Source organism: Colossoma macropomum, unplaced genomic scaffold (genome assembly GCF_904425465.1).
Source record: "Colossoma macropomum unplaced genomic scaffold, Colossoma_macropomum, whole genome shotgun sequence".
In the NCBI taxonomy this organism is placed as follows: Eukaryota; Metazoa; Chordata; class Actinopteri; order Characiformes; family Serrasalmidae; genus Colossoma; species Colossoma macropomum.
The window spans coordinates 29,945,795-29,968,140 of NW_023494801.1; the positions used below are offsets into that span (position 1 = coordinate 29,945,795).

The window sequence follows — 22,346 nt, forward strand, 5'->3', positions numbered from 1 at the left end:
ATATATATATATATATATATATATATATATATATATATTATTCAGACAAGAGAACAATGTTGATTACAGTAATATACTGCTATCAATATGTAGTCTTTGTACTGCCTTTAAAAGCACAGCACAATGTCACTATTCTAGACAAACATTACACAATAAGTGCTGTAAATACTAACTACAGTAACTTTGCTGCCAGTAGTTTACTATATATTTACAGTGTAAAAAACTGTGTCCTGCTGCCTATATAATATTGGTACTGTGTGTGTGTTGCAGACAGACTTCCGCTGAGAACATGGGCTTCTCGAAGTGCAGCAGAAGATGTCAAGGTGAGGGTCTCACAATCCTTTACAAACATCATTATGTGTGGGAGTACGTTAGATGGTTATATTGTGTTTAAAGCTGACAAGCGTGTTTATTTTTGTATCTGCAGAGTGTTCTGGACATTCCTCCACGGCCGCCGAAGAGAACAATAGGTAACTTCATCTTACAGGAGATTTATTTATTTATTTTTGGGCCACTGCATATGTAACTGCTCACTAATTAAAACCACATTAAAAATCTCAAGGATTTTTATAATTCCAGGGCCTTGGCTAATAATTTTACCTGCATTCACTACTTTACCTATTTCAGTTTTTCTCCTTTGTTTATTCTTCCTTTCCACATTATCTTAAAATATTTTTAGGCTGGCTTGCTGGAATCACTCACTCGTGTTTTTGATAGAATTTACCACAGAGGTCTGTGCTTGTGAAAAAATGAATGGATGAAAAATATAGCAAATATATTAAGGAAAATGCAGATTAGTGCAGCCAAAAGAAGGTTAAAATTAGTTTGTAAAGTACTTTTTATGTTGTATGTTTAATTGTAATATGTGACATGTTCTATGTAAACAGGTGAAGCCTATCTTGCTATATCAGAACCACATAGATAACTGCAGATTACAGAAAGTTTATCCAGATTAAACATTTTTGAGATGTTCATTCAAAAGTACTGCTTGTTGAATCAGTTCGTTTCAGACAAAATTTTGCTGGAGTTTAGACTTAAAACTTGATGATGTGGTTAATGTTAGGTCACTTTTGCACTCAAAACCTGATGTGATTTGGGCTGGGTTGGGTTTGGACCGAACCCTTTTAGATTTGGGTCAGTTTTAGACTTAAAACTTGATGATGTGGTTTTCAGATCAGGTCAAATTTGGACAGAATTTTGTTGGACTTGATGTGGTTTGGGTCGTGTTGGCTTTGGATGGGGTTTTATTGGATACAGGTCAGTTTTTAGCTGAAAACTTGATACTGTAGTTTGGATCAGGTCAAGTTTGTTGGACTTAGGTCAGTTATGGACTCAAAACTTGATGTTGTTCGGGTTGGGTCAAGTTCAACATTAAATATGATGATGTATATCGAGTTGGGTCAGACTCGGACAGAGGATTATCAGGCTGCGTTTGTGTTCAGGCCAAATTAATCCATTATCAAAAGAGGTAATGGGGAGATAAAATTATGCAGTCTGTAATTGCAGCAATACAAAATACACTCTGTTATAAGTGGACCTGATAAGATGGACAATGAGTGTAGAGAGGAGGTAGGTAAACAAATATTTCACAAGGTTGAATTGGACCTTCCGTAAAGCTTGTCCAACATAGCAACAGTAGCTACTGTTAATGGGAGCATGGTTTGGTCAATTATGAGAATGTTTGAAAGGAATACACCCATAATTACTTTAATTGTGCTTTGACTTCCTTTTAAACAGGAAATGCAGCGCCGGCTATAAACAGAGACCTGAAACCAGGCAGACAGCCAAAGATTACATCAGGTTTGACTGAGTTCTCTATTCCTCTCTCATACAGGCACACAGTCGTCTTTGTGCAACCTGAAGACTGGCATTTAACAGCCATTCCTAACTTTGGGTTAAATGTAGATTCTACTACATGGACTAGTTGTCAAAAGTTTGAGCACATCTGATTACATGTTTTCTATTCCTTAAAGACATTTTTGTTTGAAACGCTTTTGCTTAAATTACTGAAATTTGTTTTTATAGAGTACAGTCAGGTCCAATATTTGGATGGTGAAGTTATTGTTATTTTAGCTACTACAGCAATGCAGACTATTAGCTTTAATTACACTAATTTACATCCAAATTGGGTGTATGAATTACAGCCATTATCATATATTGTCCTACATTTTTGTTTTCTTAATTTTGTCAACAACCAAATATTTATGAACCTAACTGTATTCATCAGCGGGGAGTCTTCAGGTCTCTCTGAAGGCCTAATGATTTCTAGTGTCATCACGCTTGTTGTATTTAAATAAGTAAGGACTGTAGTGCTACTCTTTTTTAATTGCTTAGTCTTGGTTGGAAAGAAAAGGGTTGGAATTTTGAAACTCCCAAACTACAACACTTCAATCATAATTAGAAAGTAACAGTGAAATCAACCAATCATATTGTCATTTTCCATGGGTGGGGCCAATTTTCTGAGAGAAAATATCTCTCTAGGCCTTCTGGAAGTCCAAGATACATCACTAACTGTGAATATGATTGGTAGTCTAACCAGGTTTTACTCAGTCGTCAGAAATGAAAAAAAGCAACATCTCCATGGCAGTGCTCTTTACTAAAAGAACCACTGTTAAACTGAAACATGCATGGTAAATATATTCTAATGTCTATTACAAGCTTCAAATGTCTGTGCTTAATCAAGAATGGCCCAAAGTGTTCATATGTACCATTGATAGCCTTACATTAACATATTAATTGACATCACATATGGGCGCTGAATGAGTTTAGACATTTATGGCCCAAACTGAAGGTCTGGCTGTATTTATTACAGTTCACCACCAGTATTAATGTGTAACCATAGCAAAAATATATGTGTTCCTTCTTCAGTCATGTTAGAAAAGCATCCTAGGTGACTCCTTATTAAGTCTAAAATAGGGGTAGTGTTGATTTAATACTTTTTGGTCCCTGAATAATTCTATATCCCTTCACTATTATTGAAAAATGTGAAAAACAGTCCTTCAAGCATAGTTGTGTTCAAACTTTTGAAAGGCTCTGTGATTACAGCCTTTGTAGTGTTGGGGCACTTAAAGCTTTTCTGAGACTAACTGTGTCTAACATAACGTTCTTTTACTACTTTCCTTGTATAATAATGTGTCTCAAGAGATTTTATGTATTCTTTTCCTCTGTGTGCAGAGCAACGACCACAGACTGTAGGCTCTAATGAAATGGTAAACAAGCTGCACTTATATATTTTCACAAACATCTGGTCATACTTTACTACCATATCATGCACAGTGACTTTATTTTGAGTGGTCCTTTTTAGATGAAAATAAACACTCCACAGACTCTCAGTAACATATCAATATGTAGCAGCAGTGAATACATTCAGTAAATAATCTAGAGACTTTTAACTAACTACAGTCTATTGTAATCTGGTGAATTCAGCTGTTTTTCACTTTATTTGGAGTGTTCAAGTTCATAACTGTAGATGTGAACATGAGAGGTCACTGAATACGTAACAGGTATAATACAGACCATCTCTAGACATGCTGTTGACACCATTCTGGAACTGGATTTTAACTGGATTAGGTTTTGGTTAAGGTTATAGTTAGGATTAAGGCCAAGGTGAAGGTTAGGATTAAGTTTTAGATTGAGGTTAAGGTTAGGGTTAGGGCCAGGGTGAGGGTTAGGATTAGGTTTTGGGTTGAGGTTAAGATTAGGGTTAGAATTAGATTCAGGGTGAGTGTTACGATTGAGTTTTGGGTTGAGGTTAAGGTTAAGGTTAGGATTAGGGCCAAGGTGAGGGTTAGGATTAAGTTTTCCATTAAGGTTAAGGTAAGGGTTAGGATTAAAGCCAGGATGAGGTTTAGCAATAGGTTTTGGGTTGAGGTTACAGTTAGGGTTAGGATTAGGGCCAATGCAAGGATTAGGAATAGATTTTGGGTTGAGGTTAAAGTCAGGGTTAGGATTAGGGCCAAGGTGAAGGTTAGGATTAAGTTTTGGGTTAAGGATAGGGTTAGAGTTAGGGCCAGGGTGTGGGTTAAAAATAGGTTTTGAGTTAAAGTTAAGGTTCGGGTTAGGATGAGGGCCAAGGTAAAGGTTAAGATTAGGTTTTGGGTTGAGGCTAAGGTTAGGGGTAGGGCCAGGGTGTGCCTTAAAATGAGGTTTGGGGTTGAGATTAGGGTTAGAGTTAAGGCCAGGATGTGGTTTGTTGATGTGTTATTAATACTTATTAATCATCTACAAAGGACCACTCAAAGGTGTGGTCCCGATGAACAAGCTTGTTACTGTTGGGCCAAACAAATACAGTACATGGATAAATATGTCATACCAGGTTATTGATTGTAATGTCAATATTTGTTTGTTTTTTTTAGAGCTCAAGGATACCACCAAGGTAAACAATTTTATTAACTTCACCATATTTTATATTGCCATAATAAATGCTCCTAAAGAATTTGTACTGTGCAAAAGTCAGGGACCACCCTTCACTTATTTCATTTTCAGCCATTAAGTACTGGTAAGTTATTAAACGGCAATTAAATGTAATGTATATAAAATATAATGTTTTTAGTTGGTGTGTCCACTTTACCTATGCCTAGTACAGATTTCTCTTTTTGAGACTTGCTTTCAGTTTTTCAGAGAAATCTGCAGTGATATTTTTCTCACACCACAAAAGTTCAGTCTTTTGTCATTGTTTTGGTTGCTTGCTTGCTTTTTCTGCTACTCATGTTCCAAGTAATCCCGATTACCATTTTAGACTAATCAGTCCATAAAACCTCTGGGCTCCATCTGAGAAGACCAGCAGCTTCCTTGTTTGATAAGTACATCTTGATCAACTCAGCAGTGTGCTTGGGGTTGTTACCTTTCTGTAGAATTAATTTCTTTCAAATCAAACATTTTCCAAAGGTAATGGCATAATGTATTCAAGCTTGTTTGTACTTATCAGCATTCATGATGCCTTCAATTAAGATGTTGCTTAACTGATGCTAGTTGACATGGTTTAAAGAATCTCTCATTGCTTGAGTGACTTTCTGTTACTTCCAAAGATCTTAAATTTGACTTATTAGTCCATAAAACCTTATTACACATCTCAGATGTCCAGTTTCTGTGTTCTAGTGCACATTTCCTTTTCTCAGTTACGGCTTCTTGACAGCTACACATCCTTTCAGACTCATAGCATTCTCAAAGTGGAAGGATGGACAGAAACACTTCTGGATTTTTTCAGATCTGAAGCTGCTTGATTTTCTCCTACTTATCAAAGAGGAAAGCTTTAAGTGTTGTTTATCTGATGGTGACAGTTTTAATATTTTTTAAACTCCAAACTCCAATTTTCTCCTTCTTCTTCCTTATGTAAATAGATTATATTATATCTGATCTCTTTAAAAATGAATAACTTGTACTTAATGTCTGTTTTAAAATATGAAATAAATGAAGGGTGGTCTCTTTTGCACAGTACTTTACAAAGGATTAGCTTTTTTGAGTGAATTTTGGCCTTGTCTATGTTCCAGGCCAGTGAAATCTCTTCCAAGGGACATGGGAAGCCAGTTGTGTCCTCCAGTCACCAAACCCCAGACTTTTGATCACGCTGGCGATTCACCCCCACATAGACCCCCACCCAGCACACCTCACCGTCCTACAAAGAGCGATACACACACCTGGCCAGGGTGAGTGACTCGTACCAGCACAACACACACTGACACACCACAACCGCGTCAATGTCACTACAGTGCTGAGAATGATCCGCTACCTAAATAATACCTGCTCTGTGGTGGTCCTGTGGGGTCCCTGACCAATGAAGAACATTGTAAAAGGCGGCTAACAAAGTACGCAGAGAAACAGATGAACTACAATCTGTAATTGTGTTACCTTTATGTCACCTTTTCTAATGGTACACAGCTGCTGATGTTAGACATTCACAATGACTGATTTCCATTTTAATGCAATACACTTTTTGGCAGTCACTAATAGGATTAATGCAAGTCTCTTCTGTTTTATAGTATTTCTGTTTCTGAGATTAGAAGTAGAAATATCTGGATCTGTTGGAAAAACAATTCCATGAATCTTGGATATTATGTTACAAGCTTCTTGTCAGAAAAAAAAAAAAACAGTTCCTTCAGCTGAGCCACATCTGAAGCAAAAGGGTGAGATACAAGGGTTAAATTTGAGCAATTTAGATGGGGTGACATAAAGTTGATGTAAAAAGTTAAACTGAATTAATGTATTCCTGGAGTTTAAGGTAGATGCAACACCAACTCTACATAAAACACTCCACAATTTCACATCTATGGTCACACCTAAATCTCTCTCCCATCTAATCTTTGATGTTTTTGGTTCAAACACAGACTGGCTTGACATGAGTGCCTTATAAAATCCAAGTAATAATTTTCTGTAATGGCTAATCTGTGACACACGGCTGTTCCATGTGTCGTAATGTGGAGGCTCCCCCAGAATTAACTATTGGTTTTGAGAAAAAAATCTCATAGTTATAAATAATTAAAATTGCATAGACTGTATTTTTTTCTTGGCCTTCTCAAAAGCCACAAAGCTCCTTTAATATAGTAATGTTCAAAACACTGAATTCCTTTTTCCGGCCATACTCTAAAGCTTTCATTCTGAAGAAACATTGGGAGCAATTTATTTTTCCATAGGGGTATTTTAGGAGAGAGAGATCCCTCATGTCCAAATAGTCACTACAATTTGCTGTGAATGATTAGTGGGTTATCTGTTGCCATTTTAGTTGACTTTGTATCCCATTTATATATCAGGTCTGTTGGAGTTTCCTCCTTTATCTCAACATTTTTAAAAGCCATGGGGGAAAAAGGGCCCCTATCAAATATCTAAGCAAGGAACCCGGATGGATCTGTCTAATAATACATTTTAAAATGAGGAAGTTTCAATCCTCTGAGAGCTAATTTATCTAGGCTGACGCTTGAAGTCACACCATATGAAATGTCTGATCAGTCCTTTCAGAAAGGGAAAAAAGACACTGGCACATGGATAGGAAGTAATTGAAATTTATAAATAAATTGGGGTAGAACTTTATTTTTAATTCATTGATTCTGCCAAATATTGTAAGTGGAAAACCCATCCATGTGAAGTCACACCCCACACCTTCTCCAAGAGACTACCAAGGTTGAGTTTATACAGGTTTTTTAAATTGCCATCCACAGTTCTATACAAATATTTAAAATTAGTAGTTGAGCAGCTGAAAGAAAACCTATTACTATTACTAAGTTCTATAATCAAATACAGATAACAGCAGTTCAGTTTTATTAAAATTAATCTTATATCTGGTAAAAGTGCTATATGTCTGTAATACATCTTATAAATGAAAAAAAAGATGTTTTGGGATCAGTCAAAAAGAAGAACATCCTCTGTAAAAAGTGAGATCTTGTTGGGGATTAGGTTTTTTTTTATGCCTAACCCATCTGTGGTGTTTTTTGGCAAAAAGCTCTATTTGTGTCTCATCTGACCATGGTTTCAGTGATGGTTCGTGAACTCCAAGGGCTTCTGAGGTTTTCTTCAGGCACGCCTTCTAAATAGTGTTTTACATCGAGGTGCTGTTGAGTTGTAGTTTTGGAGGCTTTATGACCCCAGGACAAAACCATCTCCAGCACTTGTCCTGATTCTTGAAAAAAGTTTTGCCTCTCAAACAAACCTTCTTAGTTTGCATGAGGGCAACATACATGGTCACTGGAACAATGGGGCAAGCAAGCATTTGACTGACAATCTTTGGAAGTACTGGGCCAACTACACAGAACACGTGACCTATAAGCTTAAACTGACCAGTTACAATCTATTACCAGTAAATGTGATGCATTAACTAATATTTATGCACTTAGTTATTGTTGACGTTCCAAACTTTGTGAAATGAATGTCAATTGAAATATTTTTTATACAATTACTGAATGTCAATTGAAATATTTTTACTGCTTCCTAGCCAAACTAGACTTTGATGTTCCTCTGAGATGTTAGCTAGCTAAGTTAGTTATCTGAGTGAATGTTTATAACATTGTGAATTAAGCATTTACTGGGATATATTATTATATTATAGCCTTGGCAGAGTCTCTATTTAGAGCTGAAAGTTAGTTTTAGTTAGCTTTCACATTTTAGTCAAGTTTTTTTTTTTTTTCCTCTTTTATTAAGAACAATTTAATTTTGCCCCTCCACTTTTGGAACTGTGGCACTGCTCCCAGGTAACACACATTTTTCCTATTCCAGGCAAGTTCTCCATGTAACTTGTTAATTACTGCCTTGATGGGGGGGCTTAATACTCATTGCTCATTTCATTGTATGCTCTGTGATATTTCTCATGTTAATGGATTACATATAGTTATAGCTGACTAAGCATTTGTAAAGACCCAAGCGAGCTTGAAAAAGTATATAAATGAGAATATATGCAGATAAAATTTTACAGACAATAAATTATACAGACAATTTTTTATAGTCTCATAATTACCAAGAGTGCCAGTAAGTCTGGGGGTACTGTGCACATTGACTCACACACAAGCACAGACATGAATGCACACATTTAGACCAGAGGCACACACAAGCAAAGTATACATAACACATGAAGCAACCTGTACAACAGTACAATATATCGAATGGTGTATTTATAGATAGGAAGTTTTATATAAATATATATATATATATATATATATATATATATATATATATATATATATATATGATTGTATCATGTTATAAATATATATATATATATATATATATATATATATATATATATATTTATAACATGATACAATTATGGTAAAATTGGCTTGTTTGTTCTTCAGCAGCAGCAGCAGCAGTTCAAGCCCACAAGGAAGTGAGACTGTAAGTTGCTTTTCTTCAGAAAAATATGACATGAATAAGCATCGTTGATACCATACAGGCAGTAAATGTGCTCTTTTTGTTCTTCTGACTGCCAGGTTAACAGCCGGTCATTGGGTAAGTGTCTAAGCTGATCTTCTCTCAGTCCTGTTCACTCTAATTCATCTCGTCATCTCTAGTAATTTCTGTAGACCAGCCAGTTCTTTGAGCTCAACATTGGAAGCCAAACTGGTTTTGTAATGACTAGACAAATAGACAAATAGATCCTATGATGCATTCTATTTTGTTGTCCTTAATCACATGCAGTGCAACTTTGGTTCAAATGCATCCAATAAAACTTTTTATCAACATCTGACACATTTAGTATTGCAGAACATTTTAGAGCCAAAAAATGTGATGATATAGAGACAAATTATGACATGTTAGTTTAAACCCAACTGCACTGCTGCTTATAATGATGATCAAGAAAACTGAAATTTGGGTGGTGGACCATACTTGAAGCTCTTCCTCTTTCCAATCTAACGTCCCATAAATTTCTATTTATACCTTCCATTTTCCATGATAAAGTTTTTGCACCCCTCAGTTCTCTCTCAGTCCAGCCTCTGTTCATCAAGAGGGTGGGGTGCGCATGTGTGTGTCCAGTTTTATAGCTCAAAATAGATGCCACCCAGAGCTCCAGCCCAAGCTCTCAGAGTTCAGAGAGGATTCAGTATTGAAAAATGATGAACTACTGTTTAAGCAGACTGTTTAATGTGATTCAGTGAAAGAATCCTAAATTCACAAAACTACTCATCCTGTCAACTCTAGCTCTCTCAGGGTTCAAGGGTGACACCTCCCATAGACTCTCCCTGGATCTGGAGTCACATGACCTAGAACGAAGGTAATTCACTCTGGACTAATAACAATACTTCTTACAGCACTGTTGTGGCTATAGGTATATTGGACGTGTAGTCTAATAGCCACATAGCTACTAGATTAAGTTCTGAGCCTTGTATATGTATATGCAACTGCAGATGCAATATACATTCACTGAGCATTTTATTAGGAACATCTTGTATCTACAATCACTGTCTATTTTATCAGCTCCACTTATCATATAGGAGCACTTTGTAGTTCTACAATTACAGACTGTAGTCCATCTGGTTCTCTGCATACTTTGTTAGCCCCCTTTCAGATTGAGCAGAAAATAGCATTGAATAGTTCCTAAAGAAATGTTAAACAAATTAAATCATTTATCCATGCTCACAGAAAGTTGAATTCAAAAACACTCAAATTACAAATTACATTTTGAAAAAAAAAATTCTGTAAATTTTAAGACGCAATTTCTATTTATTTGCTAACTGTAACACATATATAATGTGCCATTACTTATGCACAGGCAACAATTTATGTCTATTTTCCCCACAATATGTTCAATTCAGCAAATAAACCGTAATTGTACATCAAAATGTATGAAAATATGAATCCTTTGTTAACTTTTTTTCACTTAGGAAATCAACAAAACATGCTGTTTGACTTGGTTTGCCTTTGCATTTGACTGTAAACACCACCCAAACAATTAAGACAAATTCCTAATACATGGTGATGTTTGTGTAAAATAAATTTGATTCTGATTCCACACCATAGTAAAGAAGGCTACCACTACTACTACTACTACTACTACCACTACTACTACTTTGTTTTCTTTACAAATTCTATCATCACTTTACCTCATTGGCTTAAACAATACAATAGAGGCCTTAGAGCAATGTGTAAACTCAGCTTATTATGGGTCTTTATAATTATCTCAAGAGTTGACTCAGATGTGTTAGAGCAGGGAAACATAAAAAATATGACCAGGAGCAAGACTGATGGCTAAACCTGTAAGGCCTCCAGATTATCTCCCAGTCATAGAGATTAGTTTGAACCTCTCTAGTCAAATTATACGTTTTGTTGATTTTCTAAGTGAAAATAAGTTAACATTTATTTTTCTTTCACAATTTCTATTTTTGTTTTATTATTATTTTTTTTTTCTGGCTGAAATATGAGACATAACATATAAAATGTGCCATAACCTTTGCACAGGCCACATTTTTTCCCCAGTATGTTAAATTTAGCTAACAGGAACTGTGCATTAAGATTTGCAGAAGTATTTTCTCCCTAGAGGGTATGTGTTTATTTCATGTGGGCGCACAAAAACTGTACAACTGTAGCTCAAAGAAATTGCCTTACAATAATGCCCAAAGTTTAAAATAGTTATTGGGCCTTTTATGGGAGCAAGGAAAACACTTTATAATGCAGTGGCCATTTATGACCTGGATCTGAAAAATGAGGCCTTGAAATAATACTTAACAGTTGTATAGGAGAATGCAGATTAAGAATTTGCAGATAATGCAATTTATCCATGCTCACAGAAACTGTCGCAAGGTTTTACCAGCTTTACAGAACATAGACAAAAAAAAAATTCCCATTCAACTTGACAAATTGTAGCACAATCAGTTTAGTGAAAATAACTTAGTGTGCAATATTATATTTACTTTGCATGTATGGGAAAGGTAACATATTTAGGACAGATGAGATCAGTGGTGTAGGCAGGGACAAAATTTTGGGTAGACATGTAAAAAAGTGGGCAGGCCTAACTTGGTAGATTTCCAAATGAGCTAATGTCTCGCAGTGTCATTACATCAGGCTATAAACTATTCCTGCAGCAGTGCAGTCATCACCTATTCCAGTGCTTCTGAAACAACATTTCAACAGCCTTCTACAACCCCATTTCCAAAAAAGTTGGGATGCTGTGTAGAATATGAATAAAAAGAGGATGCAATGATATGCAAATCATGTAAACCATATTTTTTGAAGGAAAATAATACAAAGACAACATATTAAATGTTGAAACTGAGAAATTTTATTATTTTTTGAAAAATATATGCCCATTTTGAATTTGATGGCAGCAACACGTTCCAAAAAAGTTGGGAAAGTTTACCACTGTGTTTCATCACCTCTTCTTTTAACAACACTCTGTAACCTTTTGGGAATTGAGGAGAGCGACTGCTGTAGTTTTGAAAGTGATTTGTTTTCCCATTCTTGTTTGATACAGCATTTCAGCTGCTCAACAGTTCAAGGTCTTCTTTGTTGTATTTTTAATTTTATAATATGTCAAATGTTGTCAGTGGGTGCAGGCAGGCCAGTTTAGCACCTGGATTCTTTTTAACACGGAGTAATGCTGTTGTAATGCATGCAGAATGTGGTTTTACATTGTCTTGCTGAAATAATCAAGACTTTCCCTGAAAAAGACGTCATCTGGATGGCAGCATATGTTGCCAAAACATGTATATATCATTCGGCATTAATGGTGCCTTCAGAGATGTGCACGTCACCCATGCCATGTGCACTAATGTCCCCCTGTACCATCATTAATACTGGCTTTTCAATTGTACGCTGGTAACAAGCTGTGGTCTTTAGCCCAGAGGACACAGCGTTCATGATTTCTAAAAAAAAAATTCAAACATTGATTCATCAGACCACAGGACACTTTTCCACTTCCCCTCAGTCCATTTTAAATGAACTTGGGCCCAGAGAAGGTGGCAGCATTTCTGGATACTGTTTATATGTGATTTCTTCTTTGTGTTTTAGAGTTTTAACTTGCATTTGTGGATGCAGTGATGAGCTGTGTTCAGAGACAGTGGTTTTCAGAAGTGTTCCTGAGCTCATTCAGTGATTTTCACTACAGAATCATGTCTGTTTTTAATGCAGTGCCATCTGACGGCCCAAAGATCGTGGCCAGCAAATACTGTTTTTGGCCTTGTCCCTTGCATACAGACATTTCTCCAGAGTCTCTGAAATTTTTTATGATATTATGTACTGTAGATGATGAAAAGCAAAAGTTCTTTGCTATTCTACATTGAGAAATGTTATTCTTGAATTGTTGCACTATTTGCCCGTGCAGTCTTTCACAGAGTGGTGAACTCTTTCTCATCTTTACTTCTGAAAGACTGAGCTTCTCTAAGATGTTCTTTTTATACCCAATCATGTTACTGATCTGTTTCCAATTAACCACCAGGTGTTTTTTTAAGCATTCCAACAACTACCAGCCTTTTGTTGCCCCTGTCCCAACTTTTTTGGAATGTGTTGTTGGCATCAAATTCAAAATGGGCAAATATTTTTTTTCAAAAAACAATAAAATTTCTCAGTTTCAATATTTGATATCCTGTCCTTATACTATTTTCAATGAAATATAGGGTTTAAATGATCTGTGCATCATTGAATTTTGTTTTTATTTACATTTTGCACAGCACCCCAACTTTTTTGGAAATAGGGTTGTATATAGAGCGTGTGCAGCTCACCACAGGCATGTTTGCCTACTGAAGATGACATAAATTGAAATCAAACAGCTGATATGTGCAAAGATGAGGGAAAACAACAGAGCAAGCTTAAAATCCTAAACCTAATTGTCACAGGCTAAAGCATACTGGCACAGCAGGATGACTCAAAGTCAAGTTCAGAGTTCAGATTAGACAGTAGGCAAGAGCTCAGATTAGACAGCAGGCACGAAAAACTATTGCGATTCACTTCTGTCTGACCTTTGATAACTTGATGCACTGAGGTGACATTAGATATTTACTCTGACATTTTCACAAAACCCAAAGCAGAGAAAGAAGGCAAACCTTGGCAGAGACCGTAATAATTTGATTGGTCATAGTACAATGACAGTACTCACAAACAACAAAGTTTGTGAGTACTGTCATTGTACCAAGGCCTACCTGTGGCTATGCCTCTGAACTAGAAGTAGTTTTTCCAATGTGTAATCAAGTTTACATTAGCATGGTGGCAAACACAGTCCAGCTCAGTAGCATAGCACTTTACACTGGTAACTCAACGTTATGTAGCCACCACTGTGAATGTGAGTTGTGGTCTACAATTTCTCACTAGGTTGAAAGGAACTTTTGCGAATGTTTGTAAAGCTTGCAATGGCTGCAGTAAAATAAACAGTATGGACGGAGAACAGATAGGTCAATTACAGGGACAGACCAGAGCCTTAGCTTATCTTACCAAAAGCTTTCTATGCTTCTACAGCAAACAGGTTTTCTGTAATATAATGCTAGCATTACTGCTACTGAGTGCTGATTGGCTGAGTGAAGCTGTTCACTCCCACTACTTGAAGTACTCTTAGAAAGTCCTGTAACTGGAATTCAAAGACATTTAAAAATATAGCAGCTGTGTTAAAATATTGTGCTATTTTGTGTTCAGAAAATTAGTGCACATTTCCATATAAGAGCATTTACAAACTGTGATTTTGCACAAAAGCCCCATGGGAACCAATTTATTTGGTCTCACTCGGGAACACACTCTAGCATCTGACAAACCTAGAACACATTATCAGTTCTCCTCTCAACACATTCTCTGGACAGACCCTTGAAGAGTTTGTCATTAGGTGTCTTGGTCAATGATACAATAGCATTATCCACCTGGGGATGGAACCTAAAAACTGTGTAGCAATAACCTAGCTGACATCCTGATTGGCTTTTGTTGCAGTGCTGTGGGGAGAGTTCTGATGCTTTTATGTCATGGTGGATATTAACCTCTCTCTCTCTCTCTCTCTCTCTCTCTCTAAAGCTGCTCAGAGCAAAACAACGACCTGAAAGGTAATCTCTTTTTTCGAAATGATTAAATATGGGAAAATATCATATTCATTACTAGTTACCAAAATTCCTTGCTGAAACCAAAACCAAAATCTTTTTTGGTATTTTTTTGCCAATTAATTTATGCTTTTGAATAAACACACAAAATATAAAAGCTACAAAGTAATGAAAATACTCTTTTATTAATGAAGGAATCTGTGTTCAAAATAATCTAACTAATCTCAAAATAATCCTGCTAAATTTACAGTGTGTAGGCTACAGAATGTGCATATGAAAGTTCAATGGTTGGTCACTCAGGGCTAGCAGAGACTTAAGTTTTACTGTATTCTATCAAGCAGGATCTCATATTTTCAAGGGGTATTAAACCTGTAGTGAGTGCTGTGCCTTATCTTGATACTGAACAGCGCAGGAGAGTAAAAAGAACAGTGATTATTTAAGTTTTTTCTTATTTTTATTATCATTCAAATAAATGGTTAAGTGGTACATTTTGTCACTTTATTGTGTCCTACTAAATATTTTGGATTTGGATTAGATTTTTTTTCTCTTTCGGCCTAAAATTGTAAGTGCCGTTTTTTTGGCCGTTTTCGGCCAAAGTGTTTCAGTGGCTGATATTTCAAATTTCAGTGCATCCCTATTACATACAGCACTTGGTTTGGCTTTGTAGATTAAATCACCTGCTTGAAGTAGTGTTCTAAACCAACTGCTGTGCTTTGAGGCTTGTTGTGGGTTAAACACCCCTTGTTTGTGTTGGTTGTTTTGAAATGTATTGCAGGTTACGTGTGCATACAGTGTACATACAGTGGAAAAATGTGAAATGCAATGCACACATGACATGACTTTTCCATAGTTACATGCAGAATACATGCCAAAATGAAAAACAAATCCTCTATTAGATTGCTTTCACATCACTTGACTTCTTAACTGAAAATCAGTGCAAGATGATTTGCATTTAAAAACAAAAGATGAATTCATGTCAGAATTAAATACAATCTGCCTTGAAATGTAATAATAGCACAACTTTATTGCGTTCCACTGTGAAGTACTAAAATGGATTTTTTACTATTCGTTTTTGGAATGTTTTCCGCATGTTATTGTTTACATGCAATCTTGTGTGCATTGCATTTCACTGTTTTGGTTGCACTTCAATGAAGCAAATACATTTGAAGTACCAAAAAGAAGTCACACAATGTGAAAAACTGTAGTAGAGGTTTGCCGCATGGCACCTGTGGAATAGTAATGTCATGTGTGCATTGCTTTTCACTGTTTTTACTGTTATGAAGGCATTTTAATGAGGTAAATCTGTTGAAAGTACTGCACTGTGGCAGCCGTGCCTTCGTTACATTTCGAGGTGGATTGTATTAAATCCTGACACCAATGCAGCATTGTGCTGAGTAGCAGCACGCTGAGTAAAGGGGAGAGGTGAGGTCATCGTACCCACCCAGAGAGCAAGGCCAATTGTGCTCTTCTGGACTCCCGGCCACAGATAGCTGTAGCATCACCAGACATCGAACTCGCGATCTCTTGATGATAGGGCTAATGCTTAGGAAAAATTATGTAATGTTTGCATTATATTTCAGATTTTTCCACTGTAGTGATTTTCAATTTGACGCAAATTCCTTTTCCACAGCTGATGGTAGTTTTATGGTAAGCTCAGTACTGTGGTTTGAGCTGTTGGTTAAGTGTGTGATGTTTTTCCGCCAGTATAGATTCAGCGAAACGGCAGCACCACGAATGGCCGCAAGTTAAACGAGATGCCAACCAGGGCAGCTACACAGGCCACAGCAAACCAATGGAGGTACACATGCACCACACATAAGGATTGGAGTAGGACTGCATGCATAACATGAACTAAATACAAGTATTACAATTACCTTGCTACCAGTTGAGATTGCATTACCTCATTCAATTATATTAAAATAAATACAACATTCATAGGCCACTACGTATCAACTTATTTTACTTCAGGCACAAGCTTGGTCCAATATGTTAGAATATGCTAACCTGAGGATTACAATCTGACGAAAGGAAAATTTTAGCTACAGAACATGCTTGTGCTAACATATCTGATGTTTGTGACTTTTGAATAGCACAGTTAGCTAAAGTAAAGTAAGTTTTAAGAATTAAAGAATGCAAATGGTGTTAATGAACTATAAAATATGTTGTGTGAATCTGGTAGCTTGCTGGTCAAGCACTCTACTGTCCTTGTTAGCACTAGGTGCTAGCAAGTAGCTTAGCTATCAGGCTAACAAGCTAACTTTCATTGAAAGCTTTAGAGCGTAACGATTAAAATCTGAGTGACTCAAAGCGAAGTCGAATGACTGGTGCTGCAGTATTAGAAATACTAACTTGTACTGTGACGTGTTGAGCTGTTAGCCTGCTAGCTACACTACACTGTAAAAAAAAAATGGTTCTTCAAGGGTTCTTTAGTAAAGGGACTCATGGCTGTAAATAGAACCTTTCCCTTTACATTACAACCAGCTGCACTGTACTGTCCTTTTTAGCACTGTTTAACATTTATCAATTGTAGTTAGATTTGTGGTTTAACACGTATGTTGAAAATGTCCCGTGTTTTCTCTGGTTAATAATGTCACAACAGGAGCTTATTTCCGTTTTTTTTTTTCTTATCTGCTCAATCAATTCAAACAGAAGCTGTTTTGCTTCCTGCCCATTCACCAAAAGTAAAAGCACCAGATGTAGTAGGAAGGAAGGGTGGAGTTTTCTTATGTTCGTATCTTCATATATTTTTCAGTAACATAGGCATACAAGTAATACATGAAATATGAACAATTTATTATTCAACATAGATTATTTCTCATGGATTAAACTGCATGTTTTACATGTACTTCAACAAACAATGTATTGTGCAGCCCTTGCTTGGAGTCAAACCCTTTTTATTTATGTGATGTTCATGTTTCCCTTTTACAAGAAAACAAAAGGAATGAATAAAAACAGTCACTGGTAATTACAATACAAAAAGTTAAACCAATCAACCTATGGGGCGGATAATGAACAATAACAAAAGATGACCTGCATTTCTGTTAAGGAACTGATGAGAAGCTGCTGTTCTTGCCTGTGTTTTATTTCAGGGCTCTTCTGAGGAGGACTGGTACGTAGGAGCCTTCAGTAGAGTAGAGGCAGAACATGCACTTCATCTGGTGAACCGGGTAAAGATCCACACTCACATAAACACCCACTTGATGATGCACAATTTGTTTTAGTCATCCTCATCAATGGTCAGTTTCTGACCACCGATCTGCTGTTGGCTGGATATTTTAGTAGGCACTTTATTTGGCTATCCCACTAGATGCTTTGTAGGTGCTTATCTAGCTCTTAACTTACATTCAACTAAATATCTATTCAATTCACCTTAATTTTCCTAGACTCTAACCCTGGCCCCAATCCTAACCCTATCCTCAACCGAAAACCTAAACCTTACCCTGGTACTAATACTAACCCTAATACTAACGGTGTTGGGAATTCCATTTGAACATCTACAGCAGGGGTGTCCAGTCTTATCTGCAAAGGGCCGGTGTGGCTACACGTTTTCACTCCAAACAAGCTGGATTTCACCTGACTCCACTTGTTTAATCAGCTGGTCACAGTTTTCAAACATTTCATCTGGTGACCTCCTGCTTTGTTGGAGTGCCACCACACTGGCCCTTTGTGGATAAGACCGGACACCCCTGCTGTAGATGTTCAAATGGAATTCCCAACAGCGTTAGCATTGGGGTTAGTATTAGTAAGGCAACAGAGAGACTACAGTCTTACAAAGTGCACCTATGAGGTAGATGTTTCTGATAAAATGGCCATTGAGTTGGGGTTCCAGGTAGGAGTAACTTGGTGTGTATGAATGATTCCACTGAATTGGTTCAAAGTCAGAGTTGAAAACACACTTCTGATTTTTAACTAACTTGGTCTTCAGATTAAAATCTTTTTACTTTGAGTGACAATATAACTTAATTACGTTTATTTTAATAAAAAAAATGAACATTCCATTTTGTCACTACCAAAACAATCATAACACTATTGAAACTTTACCAAAAGTTTCAATAGTGACTCATTTTGAGCATAACTTAAAAATGCTAGCTGGTACACGACAAGCAAACACAGCTTTGAATAGTTGTAATTGCAGAAAATACGTGTTTCGGTAGTGACAATTCTTAAGCTTTACTTCAAAACAATTGGATCTAACTGCTCACCATGTGGCTATGAGAGACAGGGATGCAGTCATAATTCCTGCTCTAAAATGCAGGGGTGTAGGTAAAATAAGTCTCCACCTATGGGCTAAAACTCTTTGTGTTTTGGTATTGAACACAAAACTGAAACCCATGAAAACTGAAACACAAAACCAATGAAAATATAGGACAGCATTTTTTTAATTAGGGTTATCATGATAAATCTAAATCTTTCAACTTCATTTTAAAAGAAATCAAAAAAGATCTTAACAAAAAACAACATATAAAAAATGTATTATTTTCACAAGTTGAAATTTAGAGATTGCAATTTGGGACAGTCACCTCTCAATAGAAAGCACCCTACATGTACCAGCAAAGAACTTACTTAGCACTGCACTAGTACAACAGGGTTTTGCACCAATCCTGAGAGCTACTTAACCAAGATTTTGGAAAAACAGAAAGCTTTTTAAACTGATCTTCCCTGGTCAATTTCTTCACGACTTTGTGTGGTTGATTTGTGGTCATATAATCATGAATATGCAGCTACACATTTCATTTCGAGAGACAGCTGAAAACATAATAATAAACACAACAAACTATTTAATGGACTTCTGGACATTTTATGTCCCTCTAAAGCTTCTAATTTGGATAATTAGTTACCTTCCTTGCTAATTAGCTACTTATTTGCCGATATAAAATGGTACACCACACTGTTCTGTGCAGTCACGCAAATGTTTACATGTACACATGATCATATGTAGAATCAAGCAAAGCTTGACATTTTCTCAATTAAGTGTGAAAATATGAGCAAACACGCTTGTTCTTTGGCCAATAGCATAAATGCTAACAGCGTTAACTTATTATAGCTTATGTCAGATTTTCTACAAAGTAATTATTCTTACAATAGCAATCAACACATCACCATCCCAATTTAAGTTCTCATGCACTTATTGGTCATGTAATAGCGCTTCATCTTCACCTGGAACAGTGAGTGTTTGCTAATTTGCCATTAGCTTCAGTAACCAAAGACAGAGGATTGATTCCTCAGGGGAATTAATACTTACAGCATCTTGACCTGCCTTTGAAAGCTGGGATACCTCATTCATTCTATGTAAAGATCAGAAGAAAAAGAACAGCTCAAACAGTTTGCTGTTGAACTGTCACTGCCGGATCATTACACACTAGCTCATGCTGAGCCTGACAGGTCATGCCATGGATTTGTATAAAATCATCCAAGCAAAAAATTAGTTTCAATTCAAGCAGTTACGCTCAATATTTGAAGGAGTTTTCACACTTGGTCAGTTTCAGCGTTTCAAGTGGTCTCAGACCGCTGAGTCTGGGTTTTCATGTGCAAGGGAACCTGATAAATGATATCACACCCCTCTAAGGGTGTTTTCACATACAGTTCTTTTTAAATGAAACAAAGTCAGTTCTGTGAAAGTGAACCTGAAAGAAAATCAGCTGCTGACTTTGGAGTTCACTATGGTAGGAAACTCATTTCTCTTTCTGGTGTGTTTTGGCACTGATGGGATCTCAGGCCACTTGTTTACATCACAACTCCTTCAGAACTCAGACCCTGCCTGGGTAACACTGAATGATGGGTAGTGTTGTTCAGATAACAGAAGTGATTGGCTGAGCCACATCTGAGCCCATAGTAACATACTCCAATAGTGCCAAGCTATTAAAAACTGTAAAAACTGAAAAAACAATAAAAAAGTATTCAAACCATAGATATTTACAAGTAATAAAGTATAATTATAAGTATATATAATTATAGTTGAAATTTATGGATTGGGACAGCCACCTTACAATATAAAATACCTTATAAGTGATGATTTTGTATATATTTAGCTTATTACTGTGTAAATTAATAAGCTAAATATATACAAAATCATCATTTATAAGGTACATTCTATTGGGAGGTGACTGTCCCAAACTCTAAATTTTAGCTATACTTTTTTGTGTTTTTTGTCTATTTTAAATTGAAGTTCAAAGATTTAGATTTACGTGAATTTAAATAAACAAGCTTTATTCAAAATTTGTTGTCCCATGTTTTCATGTCACTACAGAAACACAAAGATTTTTAGTCCATTATTTTAGCCACACCCTTGTATTTTAGGGCAGGTAGTGAGACTGCATCCCTGTCCCTCATGGCCACATGGTGAGCAGTCTCATTGTTTTGAAGTAAATGTGTCTGAAAGTCTGAATATCAGTGTGTAACATTAAGAATTGTCACTACCGAAAAACATATTTTCTTTAATTAAATCATTTTTTTGTGTTTTCATGAAAAATATTATTATTTTATGTGTGTACATCTGTTTAAAGCTGCGTTTGTAGACATGTGCTGGCTAGCGTTTTTGAGTTATGCTCAAATTTGGTAAAGTTTCAGTAGTGTTATGATTGTATCAGTGATGACCAAATGGAATGTTCAATCATTTCTTTTTAATAAAATAAACATAATTAAGGCATAAAGTTACTCAAAGCAAACAGATTTTAGTCTAAAAACCAAGTCAATTAAAAGTCCAAAATGTTTTTTGAACACTGACTTTGAACCAATTCGGTAGAAAAAGTGCTCACAGCCAAGAGGTTCTTTAACCATAAAGCAAAACACAAAGCATACTTGGGCCATTTTGGTTTCATTTTTTATTTAATTGCCCTGTACAGGTTTTCTGTGCAATAAAAATAAAGTTGTATGCATCTATCTATCTATCTATCATGCAAAAATCAATAGGACCATGAAATGAACTACAAAAAAAAAAAACATACTGTGAGCACACTGATGTTAGTTTTTGAGACTATTTATAGCTGTTTGATGTGTCACATATGCACAGAAAACCATGACCATTGAAATGCTTAAATTCAAAAGTGTGAAAACGCCTTACGAACCCAGAACAAAACCAAACTCTGACTTCTTCTTGAACTTCACACACGAATACAGAATTCAACATGTGCAGTCGCTAATCTGTGTGTTTCCCTTGTTGTGCCCTGTGCCCTCTGTCTCATCTGCTGCTGTGTCTTTACTGACAGGAAGGAGCTTTTCTAGTGCGTGACTGTTCCAGGAACACTACCAATGAGCCCTTTGTCCTGGCCGTCTTCTATGAAAACAGAGTCTTCAACATCCAGATCCGCTTCTGCAAGGAGACCTCTAAATACACACTGGGAACCAGGATCAAGACCAACGATGTGAGTTAGCGACACATGAAACTGCCCTCTTACTCAGTGAGCAGGAATATATTCTTTATTCATAACAGAAAAACAGGACAGTATTGCTGTCAGCAGTCATTAAGTAAGAGCTTGATGGTCTATGTAAACATTTTTAGCTTCATTTACCATTCACACCCCAGTCCACAGCTACAAATTAAGCTGCAAGAACAGAATTCATGGTTGTGATGTCATGCCCATCAACACATTTACATATTCAGCCTACAGTTGTTTAGCCTGGCCATTCACATTGCAGTGATATGGAGTGTTGTTACTGCAAACAGCTTGTAGAGAGTTATCCACACGACTAAACGTTGTGCTGTTCCTGACTGTCAGGAAGTGAATGTATCAAGCAGGACCAACAGATCCGAAAAGAGTGTCTGAAGTTTACTTTTTCTCATGTCCCTGAGGATTTCAGTCTGAAAACATTTCAGCCCAAATTACTTTTTGTTGGAGGCCAAATACAGGCAAGGTTGGAAAACGGTCATGTAGAACTTCACTGTTTGGTACTTAAAAGTACATAGTAGTACACAAATGT

At 36.4% G+C, this 22,346-nt stretch overlaps 1 protein-coding gene across 1 annotated transcript in view; it reads left to right on the top strand.

Annotated features, from left to right (window-relative positions):
- Nucleotides 1-22,346, top strand: part of LOC118821041 (cytokine-dependent hematopoietic cell linker) — a 41,069-nt gene that overhangs the window by 17,088 nt on the left and 1,635 nt on the right. Inside the window, exons 5-17 of the mRNA XM_036589450.1 lie at nucleotides 271-323; nucleotides 428-470; nucleotides 1,738-1,800; nucleotides 3,175-3,209; nucleotides 4,356-4,375; nucleotides 5,490-5,645; nucleotides 8,778-8,817; nucleotides 8,913-8,931; nucleotides 9,622-9,694; nucleotides 14,407-14,435; nucleotides 16,139-16,227; nucleotides 17,519-17,596; nucleotides 21,635-21,790. Coding sequence (XP_036445343.1) covers nucleotides 271-323; nucleotides 428-470; nucleotides 1,738-1,800; nucleotides 3,175-3,209; nucleotides 4,356-4,375; nucleotides 5,490-5,645; nucleotides 8,778-8,817; nucleotides 8,913-8,931; nucleotides 9,622-9,694; nucleotides 14,407-14,435; nucleotides 16,139-16,227; nucleotides 17,519-17,596; nucleotides 21,635-21,790 — 854 coding nt within the window. The remainder of the gene's footprint in view (nucleotides 1-270; nucleotides 324-427; nucleotides 471-1,737; nucleotides 1,801-3,174; nucleotides 3,210-4,355; nucleotides 4,376-5,489; nucleotides 5,646-8,777; nucleotides 8,818-8,912; nucleotides 8,932-9,621; nucleotides 9,695-14,406; nucleotides 14,436-16,138; nucleotides 16,228-17,518; nucleotides 17,597-21,634; nucleotides 21,791-22,346) is intronic.